General features: G+C 42.8%; 1 protein-coding gene across 1 annotated transcript in view; it reads right to left on the minus strand.

Moving 5' to 3' along the window:
- Positions 1-608: 608 nt before the first annotated feature.
- LOC124791884 (neuropeptide SIFamide receptor-like) overlaps positions 609-21,737 on the minus strand; it is a 130,491-nt gene continuing 109,362 nt past the window's right edge. Inside the window, exons 3-4 of the mRNA XM_047257898.1 lie at positions 3,030-3,113; positions 609-980 (exon numbers count right to left, since the gene is read on the minus strand). Coding sequence (XP_047113854.1) covers positions 609-980; positions 3,030-3,113 — 456 coding nt within the window. The remainder of the gene's footprint in view (positions 981-3,029; positions 3,114-21,737) is intronic.

A 21,737-nucleotide genomic window follows, 5' to 3' on the forward strand; every position in this document is an offset into this window, starting at 1 on the left:
GGGTGCTGACTTCGAGGCACAAATTAACAACTACCTGCGGCCACCAGACCGAGGCGAGACGCGAGCCCTGTGCGAAAGAAAAAAAGGGTGCCGGTGCCAATCCCCAGGTTCACTCACCAGGTGACTTGTACTTCCTCTGAGTGCGCAATTAGCCTTAAAAAACGACAACAGCGATCAACGAGGCGAGCCTTAACGGCGGCAGCAAAATATTTTCGTCCCCGAGGGGGACGGCCGGTCGCTGCTGTGAAGGCTCGTCTCGCTGGCCGCCGTTGTCCGCGCCGCTCACCAAACAACTACAACCATCTAATGCTCCCGAGCGCGCGCCCCTCTCTGCGCGTGTGTCAAACCGCCGTGTGTGAACTGAACGAGTGTGTGTTTATACGTGTATGTGAACATGTGTTGTGTGTGTGTATGTGCGTGCGTGTGCGCGCTCGTGTGCCAGAGAGGGACGGAGAGCCGGAGGAGGAAACTTTTGTTTGTTTTTATTTTGCTGCGACGTCGCGCGTCGGCACTAACCCGTCGCGTCGAGGCCGACGCCGGTCCGGTGCGGCCGCGAGGGCCGGCTTGAGAGTGCAATAGTTGGGGCGGGGGCCGGCGCGCGGCGCTCGCTACACGCCCGTGTTGTTGAAGATGTACGACACGGACGTGTCGGGTCGCCGGGTCGACGAGTTGTTGTTGTTGAACGACTTGCGCACGCTCGAGCCGGAGAGCGCCACCGTCTCGTAGTAGCGCAGGCGGCCGCAGCAGCGCCGCGAGCGCAGTATGGCGGCGAACCCGCGCCGGAACTTGTGGTTGAAGAAGGCGTACAGCAGCGGGTTGATGCACGAGTTGGAGGCGCCCAGCCACTGCGCCACCGGCGTCGCCACCGGTAGCGCCTCGTCCTCCCAGGCGGCCAGCTCGCCGCCCAGCTTGATGCGCGCGAAGATCACGTACAGCGGCAGCCACGACGCCACGAACAGGATCACCACCACCACCAGCATCTGCCGACAGTACCTCTCTTAGGGGAAGCTGCGGTAAAGTGACCAGGACGGCAAAGTGCCCTGAATAGTGCTGTTGCCTCCCAATAAATGGTGAGTCTAGCTATACTATACGCATCATCTTTGTCAGTGAGTTTGCCAGAGAAGGCTTTTTTCGTTATTTTTCAGTAAAAATTCTCTGAGTTTCAGTCATCTAACAGAAAGCAGGAGATAAAATCGGTAACTTAAATGGTAAAATGGCGGAAAATTGTGGAACTTGAAACATAAAACAAAGGGTTGCTGATGCTAATAAAATACGCAGGAAGCAGACAGGTAAAATAATAGACAGACAATTAAAAAACACGGCGACAGTCTGGTATCTGTTCGCAAGAGATATAAAAATCACACCCAGTGCCAGCATGATTTCTGTTTGCACAACACTCACTTGAACACTGCACTAAAAAGTTGGCACAAATATGACACACCACAGCCGAGGGCAGACAGGGGGGAACCTGGACAGATGATGGGAAAGAAAATGGGGGGAAGGAGAGGAAAAACGAAGTGGGTGGGGAGGGGGGAAGGAGTCTATGGAGGACAAGGACCCAAAAAAGGGGGGGAGGCTGGGCAGACGGAAGAGGGAATGGGGAAAGGCAGAGGAGGGGAATGCGGGAATGCAAAAGGACTCGGGGGGGGGGGGGAGAAGGGAGGCAGAAAGAGGGTAGGTGGGGAAAAAACAAGATGGAAAGGGGGGAAGAGGGAGCCCAGCGAAAGGATAGAGGAAAGAGGAGGGGGAGATGAGGATCAGAGTTGATAGGAGGAACAAATGGAGGGAGAGAGCACATCATCCGGGAGGGGGAGTTGACAGAGGCCACCTTGGGAAAGAAGATGAAGGGTGTAGAGATGGAGGGAAGGGGGGACAAAAAATGGTTCAAATGGCTCTGAGCACTATGGGACTTAACTTCTGAGGTCATCAGTCCCCTAGAACATAGAACTACTTAAACGTAACTAACCTAAGGACATCACACACATCCATGCCCGAGGCAGGATTCGAAACTGCGATCGTAGCGGTAGCGCGGTTCCAGACTGTAGCGCCTAGAACCGCTCGGCCACTCCGGCCGGCGAAGGGGGGACACAACAATGAAAGCACGGCAGAGGGTGGGGGCTGGAGAGGAGAGGAGCAACCAGGGGATGAGGGGGATCAAGGTGGTGGGAGGTGAAACATATTATGAAATAAACATCTAAAATAATTAATACTGGACCTTAGTGAAAAGGAGAACATAGATTAAAAGATGTTAAAATTGTAAACATATATGATGAGCTAAGGAGCTCAAGTCAAACAGCAGAAAATATCAAATAAAGTCCTCCATGGAAACAGTAAATATTGTTACAACAGGTACAACTTTTTAAAAGAGCAAACATTAGACTGAGAGTGTGGCAACTCTTTACGATTCCAGGGAAACACGATGTACAGCGCGCCACTTGTACTTCATGCAGTCACGCTACTAGCGCCCAGTAAGTGGCGCGCTCTATACCCTCGTCACCTGGCAACGTAGCGTGCAAGTTATTCATCTAAGAAATTATTGTGATACGTTGTTTTAATCAGCACTTCAGCATGCGCCTTGTGATACCTCTAGTTTTAAGATAGCTCTTATGGATAGTGAGGAGCAGACCAAGACCTCAATGGTGCAAAGACAAGCCAAACACATTAACCAGAGATCGCATAGAGGCACAAATTTATCATTATGCCATAGCAAGCTCGGGTCAAATTGCTTGCAGTGGCACCATATTGGGCCTATCACACTGCTGCCTATACACTCATCGCTGCAGTACATTTAGCCTTTTTTTTTAGATTAAGGAAGGACCTAAGGTATGTCACATATTACTAAGGTAGAAAACAAGTATAAATCTCAGGGGTGACTCGATCTGACGCAGTTTCGGACTGCAGTCGGTGGCAAGCAGTGGAGAAAAAGAAGGCCGTACTTTTTCCTGTACATAACTTCGTCTGTACGCAGCCATAGCAGGGTCATTATGGAGGGTATAGGAAGTGAGTGCCAGGCCATACCGCATACCCACCTTGACCACCTTGATCTTGCTCTTGTGCTGCATGCGTTCCAGCTGTGCATCCGTGGAGTCACCAGGGATATCCCGCTTGCACACCTGCAACAAGTCGAATCCATGTTAGTGCCACTGACATCTCATTCCGTCTAATGTCGTGTGCAAGTATGGCAAAGGGTGTATAAGAAAAAGACACATTTTTATTATGATTATTGTCTATGCAATGTGAATTGTCTAAAATTTGGATCTCTTTCACATGACGGTTCAAGTTATCGAAACGAGGATTTCGGCAGATGATTATAGGCAGAGGGAATGTTTTGTTGTATGGGCGATTCTGTAAACTCTTGTATCAGCCGAGATACTGGAGCAAGTATTTTTGATGGAACCATATATTTAACAACATTCAAAAGCTCTAGGAAAGACGAACACAGTGACGTGAAGCTCGACCCTGAAAATTTTGGCAAAAGTATCAGAAAAATGTGGTAAAATCCAGAGACAACGTGGTCGGTATCGACCCAAGCTGGGATCTCATGCCAGCATCACTATATGCAGCAAATAAGCTACTAATACAAAATGTTTAACCATATTTGCTCTTGGATCTGCTTTACTTGACATAGATATGGGGCTAACTACGATGGTTGTAAATGGGACTATATGCTAAATTCTAAGGTAACAGAAGGGGCATAACAAAACTAATTCAAATGTGTCTATGTACGCTTAAGTGAACAGCTTTTGTGGAAACAAGTAGGCACACCTGCTGCTGTTACCTCCGCAATAGACGATTTGAGCCGTCTTAAGTTTCAATTTTTTCACATTCCACGGACATTTTTGCTAGAGCTTTCAATGACAACATTAACAAGCTTGATGTCACTGTATTCGTTTTTTTAAGTCCGAAACGGAAGATGACAGACAGAAGGCCGAAAAACTAAATTTGCTCTTCCGAAATTATTTCATTGCGGATGATCATAGCACTGTCCATTCCGTCTATCATCGTGCGAAAGTCAAAATGGCAGATACAGAGCGACAGCGGAAGGGAAAAGCAACTATAATCGGTTACCAGAGGAAAGGCATTAGGATAAGATAAGGTACCATAAATATTCTACAAGGATTATGTGGTAGAAATTGCTCCGCTTCTAGCAGCAGTTTTTCTAGATCGCTGGAACAACGAAAGAGATTTAGTGACTGGAAGAAAGCGTACGTAGTTCCCGTTTTCAAGAACGATCGTAAGAAAGATGCACATAATTCCCTAAATCAATCCAGACAAATGCCGGGATGCTTCCTGTGAAAGGTCATGGCCGATTTCTTTCCCCATCCTTGACACCATCTGAGCTTGTGCTCCATCTCGAATGACATTATCAATGACGCGTTAAACCCAATCTTTCTTCCTTCCATGAGCAGTCTACATCGCTGACGTCAATCTGTCGTAAACTGCAGAACATGTTTTAGGCTCAAGATTTATGACGTTTTAGGAGAACCTAAATCTCCTCTAAAAAATCAACATGGATTCTGCAAACAGAGATCTTGCGAAACTCAGCTACCTCAGATACTCCAAGAGATCCATAGCACTATGGACAATTGAGCTCAGGTTGATGATGTGTTCCTTGACTTCAGGAAGGCATTTGACACCCTGCATTGCCGTTTATTGAAAAAAAATACGAGCTCATCGAGCATCAGACCAGATTTCCGACTGGATTCAAGACTTTCTTGCAGATAGAACTCAACACGTCGCTCTTAACTGGACAAAATCGACAAATGTAATTTGTGAAATACCTCAAGGAAGTGTGGCTGGACAGTTTATGTTTACAATGTATGTAAATGGTCTAATAGAATGTGTCGGGTGGTCTTTAAAGCTGTTGTCTGTAGTTCGTCAATAAGAATGTTGCAAAGCCAGAAGGTAGTATAAACCTGCAGAGGATTTATGAATGGTGCAGACTCTGGCAACTGACACTGAAAATAAGTACACATAACGTATTGCGCATACATAGTTTAGCAGCACCGCCGTTTAGGATAGGGAAAGTTAATTTTGTGCAATACTCTGAGCACAAGTTCCAGCCAGGTGCAGGCCAGATTGCAGTGTTATGCACACCAACAATTGCGAAGTAGAACAGAGGCCACAGGGCCGTCAAATTGCTGAAAGAGTATACGTAGTGGTTTTGCATGTCGCAAATCACAGGCAGAAGGGGCGCACTAGCCAACCTAGCATGTTATGAGTAGGTGACGTGAAGCAGTGTGTATGGCAAAACAGAGGTGCACAGCCCTATATAAATAGGTGCGGGTTTCTAACGAGATTCATTTAAGTGTGACAGCTCTCCTGGACGGTAGGACATGTCACACCACCAGCTACACGCAGCAGCAGGTGGGGTGCCAGCGTTCCAGTACACGGCGGGTCGCTAGTTCGACCCTCCGAGGCCGACGTGGGGTCCGTAGCCAGCCAGCAGTGGGCCACTCCATGGCTCACCACTGCCTGGCTTTCAATACACGCCGGAGGCATCCAGAGGTGAGGGCCACAGATTCGGATGCCGGATCGCAGGTGTTTGTTGTCACTGTGATCTCAGCCATGCTGGCGAGAAGCATGCAGCTGGCCGCCTACGGCTCACACCAAGCAGCGCTGAGTCAGCAGGGACACAGACCTCCGTGTCGACTGCCGGCATCCTGACGATGCCACAACTCCACTGGCATACAAGGCTGACACACAGTGCGTGCACGGGTCTCTGAGGCAGCCATTCCACACCAGGCCATTTCACAGACAGCAAAGTGGTGACCTCAGCATTGCGGTACCCGGTGACACAGACTGAGGGGAACATGGCACTGTGTTTGGAAACAATAAATCACTTGGAAAGCACAGATGTCTTGATACTGTGCCTTCTACCTCTTCCCGTTACATTTGGTCATCCTGATACATTTGGTGGCAGAAGTTGCCACTACAATACGAAAATTGCTGGAAACAGTATTTACCATAAAATATCTAGAAGTAACTATCCAGAGCGACCTGAAGTAGAATGACCACATAAAGCAAATAATAGGCAAAGCAGATGCCAGATAGGAATAACCTTAAGGAAATGTAACTCATCCGTGAACGAAGTGGCTTACAAGGAGCTTGTTCGATAGATTCTTGAGTGCTGTTCATCAATCTGTGATCCTTACCAGGTAGGACTGGTAGAAGAGATAGAGAAAAGCCAATGAAGAGCGGCGCGTTTCGTCACGGGTTCCTGTAGCCAGTGCGAGAGCGTTACAGAGATGCTCAATAGAGTCTAGTGGCAGGCGTTACAAGAGAGACGATATGCATCACAGAGATGATCACTATTGAAATTTCGAATGACCACTTTCCGGGGAGAGTCGAACAACATTACTTCCTCTCATATACATCTCAAGAAATGACCACGCTGAGAAGATTCGATAAATCAGAGGTAATACTCGTACAGAGGCTCACCGACAATCATTCTCCTCACACGCTATTCGCGAGCAGAACAGGGAAGGGAGGGCGGATCAGTTAGAGGTACCCAAATTACTGTTCCCCACGCACCGTTAGGTGGCTTACGGAGTATGATGTAGATTTAGTTGTGATTTGCCTCAAGGAACAAACTGCAGGAAACTGTCTCTGAAAGGATAAAGAGCAAAAAAGGTCACATGGACATGTGACCAGGAATGTGATCCAAGAGAAGTGCCTTTACGTGAAGGTGATGTAAAATACCTTTGACGGTGTAGGTTTAACCACTGAAGGCTAACATGAGAACAAACCTGGCAAGTGGGAATGATCGCCCCATACCGACGTTTCAGCTCGGCACTCAAGATCGCAGCGAAATGGAGCATCATGACGTAGTGGCCACTTACACTACGTTCCACCAGTCCTCCAGCAGGAGGTGTTCAGAATACAAGTGGTGTAAGTCCACAGAAAGTGTTTCTAAGATACCAGAGAATAAAAATACATATGAACAAAAAATCATAAGCTCTACAAACATAAATTTGCTTCATTCTGAAACAGACAATTATATTTCACTTTATCGATGCAAAATGAAGTACTCAAAAGAAACATTGGCGACTGCAACAATGTTTGAAACGGAACTTGCTACAGTACTCTCCTTAAAATAATTGCAAACAAAGTAGTACACAATATAACAGCTCCATGTTTGATATTTCCATGTGCGTTCTTGTATTGACTATATTTACCCACGTAATCGCACAGAGAACAATCATCACTGTCTTCAGACTCGGCGCCATTTTCAGCAAACCGTTTTTGACATGCGTTTGCAATGAACATGAAGACACGGTGCTGAATAGGAGAAATAAAAGACAGAAAATCTAAGACATCCTTCTTGCACGTCGCTGCTCTTCCCTTACCTTTCTTTGCCAGAAAAGTTTCATGAACACTGATAACTTCGGCGTTGAGCGACGGCACCACCAACACCAATTTGATGGAACTGTATTTCAGGGCCGACCGGGGTGGCTAAGCGGTTTTAGGCTCTACTGTCCGAAACCGCGCGACCGCTACGGTCGCAGGTTCGAATCCTGCCTCGGGCATGGATGTGAGTGATGTCCTTAGGTTAGTTAGGTTTAAGTAGTTCTAAGTTCTAGGGGACTGATGACCTCAGAAGTTAAGTCCCATAGTGCTCAGAGCCATTTGAATCTTTTTTTTTTTTTTGTATTTCAAGATCGAGGCTGTTTTTGTATTTTCGTGAATATGTACATCACTTTTCGTACCTCAACCACTGAATGTCTAGCCAATTCACTTTGTGACCATCAAAATTTTCTTACGATTTACAATGGCTGCTTTCAATTAGTACGAAACATGTGTACTATTTTAAACAGATCTTTCCTCTTCTTTCACAATGGTTATGCAGTCATCTGGCGAATAAATGTGGGTTGCTTTTCTGCCCTTTTCTTCTATCAAGCCTATGTCGGCATCATTTGGCAGGTACGAATGCCCTGACACAAGAAATTTATATTCTCTGATTTCTGTTTCCATAACAAGTTCTTGTAATAGCTTCTTCAAAGCGTGTGTCATTTTTACGTTGAAGTTTTGTTCTGTGCAGCTTCGAAATGTAAAATCACATGTTTGCAGTTTTTTCCTTGTTCCTTAAGATGCTTCACTAGACAAGTTGAAAGATCTTCTGATCCTCATCTTCTCCCTTCCGTTTTATCTCACATGTAGATAAAACCATTCTTTTCCTTAAATGAAAGTATTTTAAAGTAGTACACATGCAGATATTCCTCTTGTAGTATGCTACTGATATGGACAATTATGGGAACGGGAGTGTCTTCTGTAGATCAAAGGTCAATGGCTACGAGTCATTTTAAATATTTGCCGCGTCAGATTTCAAATTCTCCCTGGCCAGAGGAGCTTTTCCTAAGTGCACGTCTCTTTCTTGCGTCATGGACAGCAGTGCAGCTTCATTCTGTTCCACTGAATTCTTCATGTTAATTTCATCACAGAAAATACACATGTCTTTTGATGTAGCTTGAAATGTAGCTCAATGTTGAAAAGACATGGTGGTGGAATTTCTCTTTTACTGGTGTTTCTTGTCATCAATTTTTATTGCTTGGGGTTTCTTTCCACAAGAATTAACTACAGCACAAACGTCCGGCATTGATATGCAACGGGGCAGTCGTCCGTCGGATACCTTAAATGAGCTCAGGAAAAAATTCACCAAAAGGTTGCGGGATGTTTGTCAATAAATGAAACGCGCAAATACGAAAACTTTAGAACGCCAGGAGTGGATAGGACAATGTATGGGGAAGTTACCACAATTCTTTACAAACCTGAACGCTTTGGTTTTCCATCTCTAGGAAATACTTAAATGACAATGATTTCTGACTTCCAGAAGTATTTCGCGGTCGTACCCTCTGCACGCTGAATGACTGCACTGTTCTTCGTGAGAAGCCACCTAGGTTTCAGAAAGAATCAAACAATTTGCTAGACTGCGCTGACGTTATTCTTGCAGATCATTTTAATCAACGTGACCCAAGTCTGTTGGTAAAACGTTTTCTTTTAGTCATTTGTCCTTTCCTGGTTATATAATCTTGTACAGTATTTAGGAGAGTTTTCTTTTTGTCGGTCTACCAGATCTTCACATTCTGTGTACGTTTTCTTCCTGTCTGCTTTAATGGTGACTGGGTATTCTCTACCTTTCCCTCAGACCTAAAAGAATAATGTAATAAAATTTGCTATTACAAACACTAAAAATAAAATTCGAGACAAATAACTGCATAATATTGCGTCAGAAATTTTAAAACAGGTAATATCGATGCCAAACCATGTATAAAAATGGTATAAGTGATAAAAACATGACTTATGTTTCGCAGTACTTTTTGAATTACATTTTCTTCTGAACAGTCGTCCCTGTCCATAATTATGATTGATTGGTGTAATGGAACTACAAAAGTTTGAAACACAGCATGCAGTGTGGACTTGCTTCGCTTGTCATCTGAAGTAATAGTACAGTGCATGGTGGAGGATGTTTCTAACAAATATTAACGACTTTCTATCCTATTCCATTTGAGTATTGAGTAAGATAAAGTTTACTGTCTTCATGACTCTGTACACAACCCATTCTCTTTTGTTTTACTCACTTCATTCCCACATGATATATGCAATGATTACAGCAGAACGGTTCAGTGATCCTTGATTACCAATGCTCTAAATTTTTCATGTTGGCTTTACCGACTAGTCACGTCTACGTGATGTTGTTGTGGTCTTCAGTCCAGAGACCTGGTTTGATGCACCTCTCCATGATAGTCTATCCTGTGCAAGCTTCTTCATCTCCGAGTGATTACTGCAACTTACATCCTTCTGAATCTTCTTAGTATATCCATCTCCTGGTCTCCCTCTACGATTTTTACCCTCCACGCTTCCCTCCAGTACTAAATTGGTGATCCCTTGATGCCTCAGAGCGTGTCCTACCAACCGATCCCTTCTTCTAGTCAAGTTGTGTCACAAATTCCCCTTCATCCCAATTCTATTCAGTACCTCCTCATTAGTTACGTGCTCTATCCATCTAGTCTTCACCATTCTTCTATAGCACCACGTTTCGAAAGATTATGTTCTCTTCTTGTCTTAACTGTTTATCGTCCATGTTTTACTTCCACACATAGCTACACTCCACACAAATACTTTCAGAAAGGACTTGCTGACACTTAAATCTAAACTCGATGTTAACAAATTTATCTTTTTCAGAAACGTGTCCTTTGCCATAGCCAGTCTACATTTTATATCCACTTTACTTCGCCCATAATCAGTTATTTTGCTTCCTAGATAGCAAACCTCATCTACTACTTTAAGTGTCTCATTTCCTAATCTTATTCCCTCAGTATCACCTGATTTAATTCGACTGCATTCCATTATACTCGTTTTGCTTTTGTTGATGTTCATCTTATATCCTTCTTTCAAGACACTGTCCATCCCGTTTGGCTACTCTTCCAGGTTCTTTGCTGCCTCTGATAGAATTACAATGTCGTCAGCAAACCTCAAAGTTTTTATTTCTTCTCCATGGATTTTGACTCCTACTCCAAATTTTTTTTTTCGTTTCCTTTCATGCTTTCTCAATATATAGATTCATGAGGATCCGAAACGGTGGAGCAGTACTGTTTTATAAATCTGTTGTTGATTTACACAAACGATCGAGAATGTCAGTCTTGTTATTCTTACTGTTTCTGTTAGATTTGCTATGTTTTCATACATTTCAACATTTTTTCATCTTTTCCAGGGGTCTATCATTTTTAAACGACCCACTATTTTCCTAATGATTTTTCTTTTCAATATTCAAAGTTTATAAAGAACAAAATCCATTACTAGGTGCTCACTTGCATTTAGGTATTTTGGTTTTACCGCTTTAGTGCCTTATTTTAAGCTTACTAAACAAGTAGTTTTTGTCATAAACATTACTCGTAATATGATAGGTAAATTCTTCCCTACCCTCTGTTGCACAGCATGTTTTCCCAAACAGTTTTATTGAATTATTTCTTCCAAATACTTGATTTTTTCATTTTTTGTTTTGTTTGTTGCCTACCTCATCGATTTACGTCACCAAATTTGTTAGACTTTGAGGATGATTAGCAAATGCAATGTTTACATTAACGACTTTATAGTTTTCTCCATAGTTGAAACTTTATGTTCTGATAATAATTTGTTCCAGATTATCATGATTTTGTCCAGAGCACACTTGAAGAGGAGAGATGATGACCAACCACCTCACTCCTACATCACGTTTAGAAAGTTTTTGATGTTTCAGACCTTAATCTTAGTTTTGAGAGTGTGTGTACGAGACCACGTATTAGATGTGGACAGCTACCTTTTGTGTAGCTTTATGTATAACAAGGTGCGTTTCAGGCTTCTACCTGTCTTCAGCTGACGTAATGCATTTATATCTTCGTCAGTTTAACATCTACCTTAATTTCAATCTGAACTCTACAGCTGTCTTCTCTTCTGAAATTTAGGGTTTTTTCCCGCTATTTTATTCGTAGCACAAATACTTTTAAGTTCTGAAAGTAATTTCTTGTCAGGTACAATCAAACTAATATCAAACGAAATTACCAGTTTAAGCTGGAATTGACTATCCTTAGTTTATAAAATGCATGTTGTGGTTCAGTCACTCCGTTTGAAATTAGTGTGATTGCGCGTGACAAGAAACTATTTTCAAAACAGTCGGTCACTGTATTTCCTACTTGTAGGTTTATGAGTAAACCTAACAGTATTTATGATACAAAAAAAGGTAAAAAAGCAATAATTTATAGAACAAATGTTACCTGTGACAATCAAAATTCATTCGATTAAAACGTTATATTGACGAAGATAGCTATGAAGCGCAACAAAATTAAAAGTTACTTTTTAAAAATCCTGTCGTTCTCTCCTATTGCGGCGCAGTAGTTACAAAATTTGGCTCGAAGGTGCCTACCACCTTTCCTGTAATGATGCACAAGCATGACGACATGCGGGGATAGTCCCATTCTCAGTGACTCCCCCTGGGAAGTTCATCACACCTTCCCTTACTCACATCTCACCCATGGCTCTATGAGGGAGGTCAGAACCGAGATGCCCAGCGTCGAAAGCATGTGGTTTTCTTATGAATGGCCGAGGAAAACACATGTGGCACACCGCTGCTCAGAGTCGCCACGGAAAAGTCCCAGGAGGCGGCTTAAAGGGCATGAATGAAACTGCTATTTCTCTTGGGTGTTCATTTTCAAACATTTCGGATAGGCAGCCCTTTTGATACCCCTCAGATTTTGCAGGCAGCCGGTGCAAGCGAGTGCTGGTGCAGCGGCGTAGTGCCACTCAGCTGTCTTATTTTGATGCAACGTCAAATCATTTGGCGGAAAACTTTCTCACTGTGTGGTGCATTGTTTTCTCGTGTTTTTGTCGTTGTCTTTAGTAGATGGAAAGGACTCTGCGAATAACAAAGTGTGCTTTAAGCTTGGCCTTATCGAGAACAAAGGAATTATAATGTTTGTTCTGATTTACAGAATTATGGTATGATCTTCTGCCGAGGTTACTAAGCCGTTGCTCTGTCTGGACATGGCAGGTCATAGCAGTATATTGCAAAAGTGTGTGTCACAGAATGTGGTAAGGAGGGTGATGCAATGACTTTACTACACGACATCCAGGTCAGTGCCATTGCTGCTGCACTACGCTGTGGGAGGATCACACTATTAGGAAACACGCAATCTAGGGACGAAGAAGTGACAGCACGAACTCTAGTTGTTCGCCATGCCATGCAGCTACTACTGTTCGAGGGGGTCACCACAGACAGCTCTTGAACGCACGTCATGTGGCCATGTTGTTTGCCAGACAGCATGTGCAGTGAGGTATGGGGCATTTGTGGGCTCTTCACACATGAGTCACGCTTCTGTAGTGAGGGCTTTGACAGTCGGATCCATGTTGGCATTGGGATGTGGAGGTGAGGAATCATCTGGATGTAATTTCCACACAAATCACATTTAGGTACAGATCTGTCATGATTTGGGGAGACAGGCACAGCTGGATAATACCCTTCATCATCGTCCTATCTCCAGCACTGAACACACGGCACTACTGCGATAATAGAAATGTTCTTCATTCCTGAGGCTACAGCATTTTGACTGCACTCACATAATCTGGGGCATCAGGGATCATCTCAATGCAGTGGGGATTCCGGTAACGAAATGGTTTGCCAGCAGTTCTGACAAATCCAAATGAACATATATGGGTATTTCATGGATAGAAGCCTAGGTAGATAAATCCCCAGCTAGGAACACTTGTGGAATTCAATCTCTATTGATCCATCATGGACAGAGGACATTTGTCAATCGACAAATGACAGTTACTTGAGGAATTGCCCGATGCCTTGCTAAACATCTAGAATAACGTCACCAGCCCTAAATCAATTCCTCGATCTGCACCTGTAGTCTCCAAAGATAGGCTGTCATTAATCTAATAATGGTGGCCTCTGTTGTTGCAAATTTATTCAAATCATTAAAAAACAATAAAATCAGAATATGGAGTGTTGCGCCTGTAGAATACTGTACCTAGGAATACATATTTCCTGGTCGTTGTCTGAGTATAGTGACCAATTTTAGTATAAGTTGAAGAATGTGCACCACAGACTACCAAAATTTTCTACTGTTTTTGATGTTGTGTTTTTTGCAGTATTTGTAAATGTAACGAGTTATACATATTCAAGTGCTGTCTAACGTATTGCAGCTATTTGGATGGTATTGTTAATTCTTCAGTTTTAGAGTTTTATGGAGAGTAAAATTCTATAAATTTTTAAAATTTTTAAAAAAAGGTATGGATGGTTGAGCTATTGTTTATCAGTTGTGCACCATCTTGTACCTTGAAATAGATGATATTCTATCACCAACGGGTTGGTGAAGCCAACTTCTTATATTGCCATGCGAAATCATAATGTCCCGTCCTGGAGTTCTGCATGCTGTCGAGAGGTGGACACGAAAACCTGCCTCCGTAAGCGAGGTCGCTAATCCGCGCCAATGCGGTGGCACTCAACTCAGAGGTACGCAGGTTTGAATCCTGGTGGTGAATGAAATTTTCGCTGTCAGTATTTTATCGGCAAAGCCAGGAGAGGTGGTGATCAGTCTTTGCATCAGTATCCTAGATTAATTAATAACATAAGTGAGGTGTTACGTCTGTGGGATTCGGACATTAAGCTTGGCGGCCCCTTAGAATTATTGAGAGGAATAGACTCTGTGACGGCACCGAGTTTTACGCTCTTTCTTCTCTCATCGTCATTCAACAACACAAATGTAACGTTCCACTATAAATGCATCCATTACACTCACGTACACTCCACAAACACACTTTCGAGACGACTCTCGCACATCCGAACGGTAAGGGGCCAATGCGCGTGTACGAAGATCACCCTCACCGTCAAGCAGCTGAAACCAGCCCGTTGGATTTCCCAGCGAGCAATGTCTTGTATTTATATTTACTAGTACACCCTGCAATTAACTCGCATTCTATCAGTCACTGACAGGTAAATAGTGAGGGACAAATAAGTGAATGCATGTATTTATTACTAAAAGGTATTATATTCTGAATAGTAATAGCAAATATTAGTCTCACTGTAGAAAATTGATGTAATTATATAAAATAAGGTTAATTGTGAAACATATAGAACGCAGATAGTGTGTGTGATTAATTTTATTTTTTAAAACTTCTCTATTTTACTAAAATGCTTTGAAAAGGAAGCTAGCTTTATAATATGATAACCGTTTACTTTTTGGTTGTAAGTGTGTGCAGCTTATCAGAGAATGTGCGAACTCGTGAAAGGACCACGTAAACAACCCTCTTAAAAATGAGACCATAAAGGTAATCGTTTAATTGTACTTTGGACAACTGCTGTTCTATTGGCGTGTCAAACGACGGAAAATGCTTGACGGAAATCTTCACCAAACAGAATTGTTTTGCCTCCTTAAGGGAGATTATTATTCACGATGTCCCTTAAAAGTCGGCCGACAACGCCTGGCGCGTCTTTGAACGTAAACAACTCCTACCGCTGTCGTGAATTACAATAACCTTGATTGTCAGTAGGGGGTACACTTTAAATTCTTTACGACATTGTGATTGAAATCGATTGACAGTCTGCACTTGCGTAAAGAATATAAACAACTTTAAAAGCTGCTGTGCATGCTAATTAAACGGAATGTAATTAGACGGAACTTCCTACTTTGTCTTAATAAAACAAATTTTTTAATGAAAAAATGACTTTAAACAATATGTGCTTTTCTGGTCTTTAGTGGCGAACGAAATCTCGAAAATGATATTAATTTTGATTAAGTAATGTGGGACATAATATGTATGGTAATTACAGACTGTGAATAGTATCCACCGATTTTTTGAATGTATAACCTTTATTTGTATTAATCTGTCACGTATCCTTAAGTTGTCAGCACATCCATGCGCAACTAATCTAAATGTATGCTCGCAGGCTTAGGTCAACTCCAACTCCACCTCGTTATAAGATGCTTACGTGACAACGGACATAAACTGTGTAGGGAAGGGCATTATCGACCTTCAGATTACCACCATTACTTATGAAAATTTCACTGAAATCTTTAACAACCGCCGTAGCACCGAACACCTTTTTTAAAGAACGGAGGTTAACCCCCCCCCCCCTCCCACCTGTGGTCGAATGGGAGGTCGCTCTTTGGCGTAGCAGGAGGCGAAAGACATCCCAGGCGGCCGCTCGTAAGGCCTCCCCGGTACGTCTGACAAACAGGTTCCAGGTGCTGTCTGTGGCTGACACTTCCTCTGAGCCAGATGCCGTCGCCTGTCCTATTTCAGAGGAAACCTCTCAGCCTGGAAGATCCGGATAATCACAGACGATGGGATTATTGATAGTTGGGAGCTCCAACGTTAGGCGCGTTATGGGAACCCTTAGGAATATGTCTGTCAAGAAGGGAAAAAAACCCAATGTGCACTCCGTGTGCATTCCGGGTGGAGTCATTCCAGACGTGGAACGGGTCCTCCCGCATACCATGAAGAGCACAGGGTGCAACCAACTGCAGGTGGCGGCTCACGTCGGTACCAATGATGTATTTCACTTCGGGTCAGAAGAGATTCTCTCTGGTTTCGAGCGGACAACAGAAATGTTAAAGTCTGCTAGTCTTGCTTCCAAGATGAAAGCAGAGCTGACCAAATGCACCATAGTAAACAGGTACGATTGCGGACCTGTGGTACAGAGCCGAGTGGAGGGTCTGAATCGGAGGCTCAGACGGTTCTGCGACCGTGTAGGCTGCAGATTCCTCGACTTGCGCCAAATGGTGGTTAGGTTTCGGGTTCCGCTGAATAAGTACCAGAGCTCCAAGCGCTAATAGAAAGCACTGATACCCAAATCGCTATAGGCACTGAAAGCTGGCTAAACCCGGAGATATGCTCAGCCGAAATTTTTGCGATGAACCTAACGGTGTTCCGAAAGGATTGGCTAAACACTGCTGGGGGGGGGGGGGGGGGGGGGTGGCCTGTTTGTTGCTGTCAGGAGCAGTTTATCCGCGAAATTTAAGTAGATAGTTTCTGTGAGTTAATATGGGCAGAGGTCATTGTTTGCACCCGAATTAAAATAATAATTGGATCCTTTTCCCGACCTCATAATTAAGATGATACAGTTGCTGAAAGGTTCAAAGAAAACTCGAGTTTGATTTCAGACAGGTGCCCGACTCATGCGATTATTGTTGATGGTGACTTTAATTTACCCTCGATATGTTGGCGAAAATACATGTTTAATCCTGAAGGTACGCACAAAACACCATCCGAAATTACGCTAAACACATTCGCTGAAAATTATGTCGAGCAGTTAGTTCATGAGCCCACGCCAATAGTAAATGATTGTAAAAACACACTTGACCTCTTATCAACAAATAATCCTGAGTTAATAACGAGCATCAAAACGGATACAGGGATTAGTAAACATAGTGTTGTCTTAAGAGACAATGCCCAATCCTTCCAAATAGTGTAGACCAGATGTGGTTTGAATTCAAAGAAATAGTATCGGCAGCAATTGAGAATTTTGTATCAAATAAATTAACAAACGACGGAGATGATCCTCCTTGGTACACAAAATGGTTCAAATGGCTCTGAGCACTATGGGACTTAACAGCTGTGGTCATCAGTCCCCTAGAACTTAGAACTACTTAAACCTAACTAACCTAAGCACAGCACACAACACCCAGGCATCACGAGGCAGAGAAAATCCCTGACCCCGCCGGGAATCGAACCCGGGAACCCGGGCGCGGGAAGCGAGAACTCTACCGCACGACCATGAGCTGCGGATCTTGGTACACAAAACGGGTCAGTAAACTGTTGCAGAAACAACGAAACAAACACACCAAATTTAAACAGACGCAAAATCCCCAAGACTGGCGATCTTTTACATAAGCTCGAAATTTAGCGCGGACTTCAGTGCGAGATGCTTATAATAGTTTCCACAACGAAACTTTGTCTCGAAACCTGGCAGAAAATCCAAAGAGATTCTGGTCGTATGTGATGTTAGTGGCAAGGAACAATCAATGCCTTCTCTGCGTGATAGCATTGGAGATACTATCGAAGACAGTGCTGAGAAAGCTGAGTTACTAAACACACAGTTACTAAACACAGCATTCCGAAATGCCTTCACAAAAGAAGACGGAGTAGATATTCCAGACTTCGAATCAAGAACAGCTGCCAACATGAGTAACGTAGAAGTAAATATCGTCGGAGTAGTGAAGCAACTTAAATCACTTAATAAAAGCAAGACTTCTGGTCTTGGCTGTATACCAATCAGGTTGCTTTCACAGTATGCTGATTCATTAGCTCCATACTTAACAATCATATACAACCGTTCGCTCGACGGAAGATCCGCACCCAAAGAATGGAAGGTTGCACAGGTCACACCAAATTGAAGAAAGGTAGTAGGAGTAATCCACTAAATTACAGGCCCATATCAATAACGTCGATATACAGCAGGATTTTGGAACATATATTATGTTCGAACATTATGAATTACCTCGAAGAAAACGGTCCATTGACACACAGTCAACATGGATTTAGAAAATATCGTTCTCGTGAAATACAACTATCTCTTTACTCGCATGAAGTGTTGTGTGCTATTGACAAGGGATTTCAGACTCCGTATTCCATGCAGCTTTACTGTATGATTAAATGATGATGGCATCCTCTTGGGTAAAATATTCCGGAGGTAAAATAGTCCCCCATTCGGATCTCCGGGCGGGGACTACTCAAGAGGACGTCGTTATCAGGAGAAAGAAAACTGGCATTCTACGGATCGGAGCGTGGAATGTCAGATCCCTTAATCGGGCAGGTAGGTTAGAAAATTTAAAAAGGGAAATGGATAGGTTAAAGTTAGATATAGTGGGAATTAGTGAAGTTCGGTGGCAGGAGGAACAAGACTTTTGGTCAGGTGATTACAGGGTTATAAATACAAAATCAAATAAGTGTAATGCAGGAGTAGGTTTAATAATGAATAAAAAAATAGGAGTGCGGGTTAGCTACTGCAAACAGCATAGTGAACGCATTATTGTGGCCAAGATAGACACAAAGCCCATGCCTACTACAGTAGTAGAAGTTTATATGCCAACTAACTCTGCAGATGATGAAGAAATTGATGAAATGTATGACGAGATAAAAGAAATTATTCAGGTAGTGAAGGGAGACGAAAATTTAATAGTCATGGGTGACTGGAATTCGTCAGTAGGAAAAGGGAGAGAAGGAAACATAGTAGGTGAATATGGATTGGGGGGATGAAATGAAAGAGGAAGCCGCCTTGTAGAATTTTGCATAACTTAATCATAGCTAACACTTGGTTCAAGAACCATGAAAGAAGGTTGTATACCTGAAAGAATCCTGGAGATACTAAAAGGTATCAGATAGATTACATAATGGTAAGACAGAGATTTAGGAACCAGGTTTTAAATTGTAAGACATTTCCAGGGGCAGATGTGGATTCTGACCACAATCTATTGGTTATGAACTGCAGATTGAAACTGAAGAAACTGCAAAAAGGCGGGAATTTAAGGAGATGGATAAACTGAAAGAACCAGAGGTTGTGGAGAGTTTCAGGGAGAGCATAAGGGAACAATTGACAGGAATGGGGGAAAGAAATACAGTAGAAGAAGAATGGGTAGCTCTGAGGGATGAAGTAGTGAAGGCAGCAGAGGATCAAGTAGGTAAAAAGACGAGGGCTAATAGAAATCCTTGGGTAACAGAAGAAATATTGAATTTAATTGATGAAAGGAGAAAATATAAAAATGGAGTAAATGAAGCAGGCAAAAAGGAATACAAACGTCTAAAAAATGAGATCGACAGGAAGTGCAAAATGGCTAAGCAGGGATGGCTAGAGTACAAATGTAAGGATGTAGAGGCTTGTCTCACTAGGGGTAAGATAGATACTGCCTACAGGAAAATTAAAGAGGCCTTTGGAGAGAAGAGAACCACTTGTATGAATATCAAGAGCTCAGATGGCAACCCAGTTCTAAGCAAAGAAAGGAAGGCAGAAAGGTGGAAGAAGTATATAGAGGGTTTATACAAGGGCGATGTACTTGAGGACAATATTATGGAAATGGAAGAGGATGTAGATGAAGATGAAATGGGAGATAAGATACTGCGTGAAGAGTTTGACCTGAGTCGAAACAAGGCCCCGGGAGTAGACAACATTCCATTAAAACTACTGATGGCCTTGGGAGAGCCAGTCATGACAAAACTCTACCATCTGGTGAGCAAGATGTATGAGACAGGCGAAATACCCACAGGCTTCAAGAAGAATATAATGGTTCCAATCCCAAATAAAGCAGGTGTTGACAGATGTGAAAATTACAGAACTATCAGTTTAATAAGTCACAGCTGCAAAATACTAACGCGAATTCTTTACAGACGAATGGAAAAACTGGTAGAAGCGGACCTCGGGGAGGATCAGTTTGGATTCCGTAGAAAGGTTGGAACACGTGAGGCAATACTAACCTTACGACTTATCTTAGAAGAAAGATTAAGAAAAGGCAAACCTACGTTTCTAGCATTTGTATACTTAGAGAAAGCTTTTGACAACGTTAACTGGAATACTCTCTTTCAAATTCTGAAGGTGGCAGGGGTAAAATACAGGGAGCGAAAGGCTATTTACAATTTGTACAGAAACCAGATGGCAGTTATAAGAGTCGAGGGATACGAAAGGGAAGCAGTGGTTGGGAAAGGAGTGAGACAGGGTTGTAGCCTCTCCCCGATGTTATTCAATCTGTATATTGAGCAAGCAGTAAAGGAAACAAAAGAAAAATTCGGAGTAGGTATTAAAATTCATGGAGAAGAAGTAAAAACGTTGATGTTTGCCGATGACATTGTAATTCTGTCAGAGACAGCAAAGGACTTGGAAGAGCAGTTGAACGGAATAGACAGTGTCTTGAAAGGAGGATATAAGATGAACATCAACAAAAGCAAAACGAGGATAATGGAACGTAGTCAAATTAAATCGGGTGATGCTGAGGGGATTAGATTAGGAAATGAGACACTTAAAGTAGTAAAGGAGTTTTGCTATTTAGGGAGTAAAATAACTGATGATGGTCGAAGTAGAGAGGATATAAAATGTAGACTGGCAATGGCAAGGAAATCGTTTCTGAAGAAGAGAAATTTGTTTACATCGAGTATAGATTTAAGTGTCAGGAAGTCGTTTCTGAAAGTATTTGTATGGAGTGTAGCCATGTATGGAAGTGAAACATGGACGCTAACCAGTTTGTACAAGAAGAGAATAGAAGCATTCGAAATGTGGTGCTACAGAAGAATGCTGAAGATAAGGTGGGTAGATCACGTAACTAATGAAAAGGTAATGAATAGGATTGGGGAGAAGAGAAGTTTGTGGCACAACTTGACTAGAAGAAGGGATCGGTTGGTAGGACATGTTTTGAGGCATCAAGGGGTCACAAATTAAGCATTGGAGGGCAGCGTGGAGGGTAAAAATCGTAGAGGGAGACCAAGAGATCAATACACTAAGCAGATTCAGAAGGATGTAGGTTGCAGTAGGTACTGGGAGATGAAGAAGCTTGCACAGGATAGAGTAGCATGGAGAGCTGCATCAAACCAGTCTCAGGACTGAAGACCACAACAACAACAACAACAACCGTATCCTGGATTTCCGGAAGGCTGTATCACACAAGCGGCTTGTAGTGAATTTGCGCGTTTATCGTCTCAGAAATGTGACTGGATTTGTGATTTCCTGTCAGAAAGGTCATAGTTCGTAGCAACTAACGGAAAGTCATCGAGTAAAACCGAAGTCATTTCTAGCGTTCCCCAAGGTAGTGTTATAGGCCCTTTGCTGTTACTTATCTATATAAACGATTTGAGAGACAATCTGCGCAGCCGTCGTAGGTTGTTTGCAGATGACACTGTCGTTTATCGACTAATAAAGTCATCAGAATATCAAAACAAAATGCAAAACGATTTAGAGAAGGTATCTAAATGGTGCGAAATTCGGCAGTTTATCCTAAATCACGAAAAGTGTAAGATCATCCACAAGAGTACTAAAAGGAATTCGTTAAACGTCGGTTACACGATAAATCAGTCAAATTTAAAGGCCGTAAATTCAACTAAATACCTAAGAATTCCAATTACGAACAACTTAAATTGGAAGCAACATATAGAAAATGTTGTGGGGAAGGCTAACCAAAGACTGAGTTTTATTCGCAGGACACTTAGAAAATGTAACAGATGTTCTAAGGGGACTGCCTTCACTACGTTTGCCCGTCCTCTTTTAGAATACTGCTGCG

The sequence above is a fragment of the Schistocerca piceifrons genome, chromosome 1, assembly GCF_021461385.2.
Source record: "Schistocerca piceifrons isolate TAMUIC-IGC-003096 chromosome 1, iqSchPice1.1, whole genome shotgun sequence".
NCBI lineage: Eukaryota > Metazoa > Arthropoda > Insecta > Orthoptera > Acrididae > Schistocerca > Schistocerca piceifrons.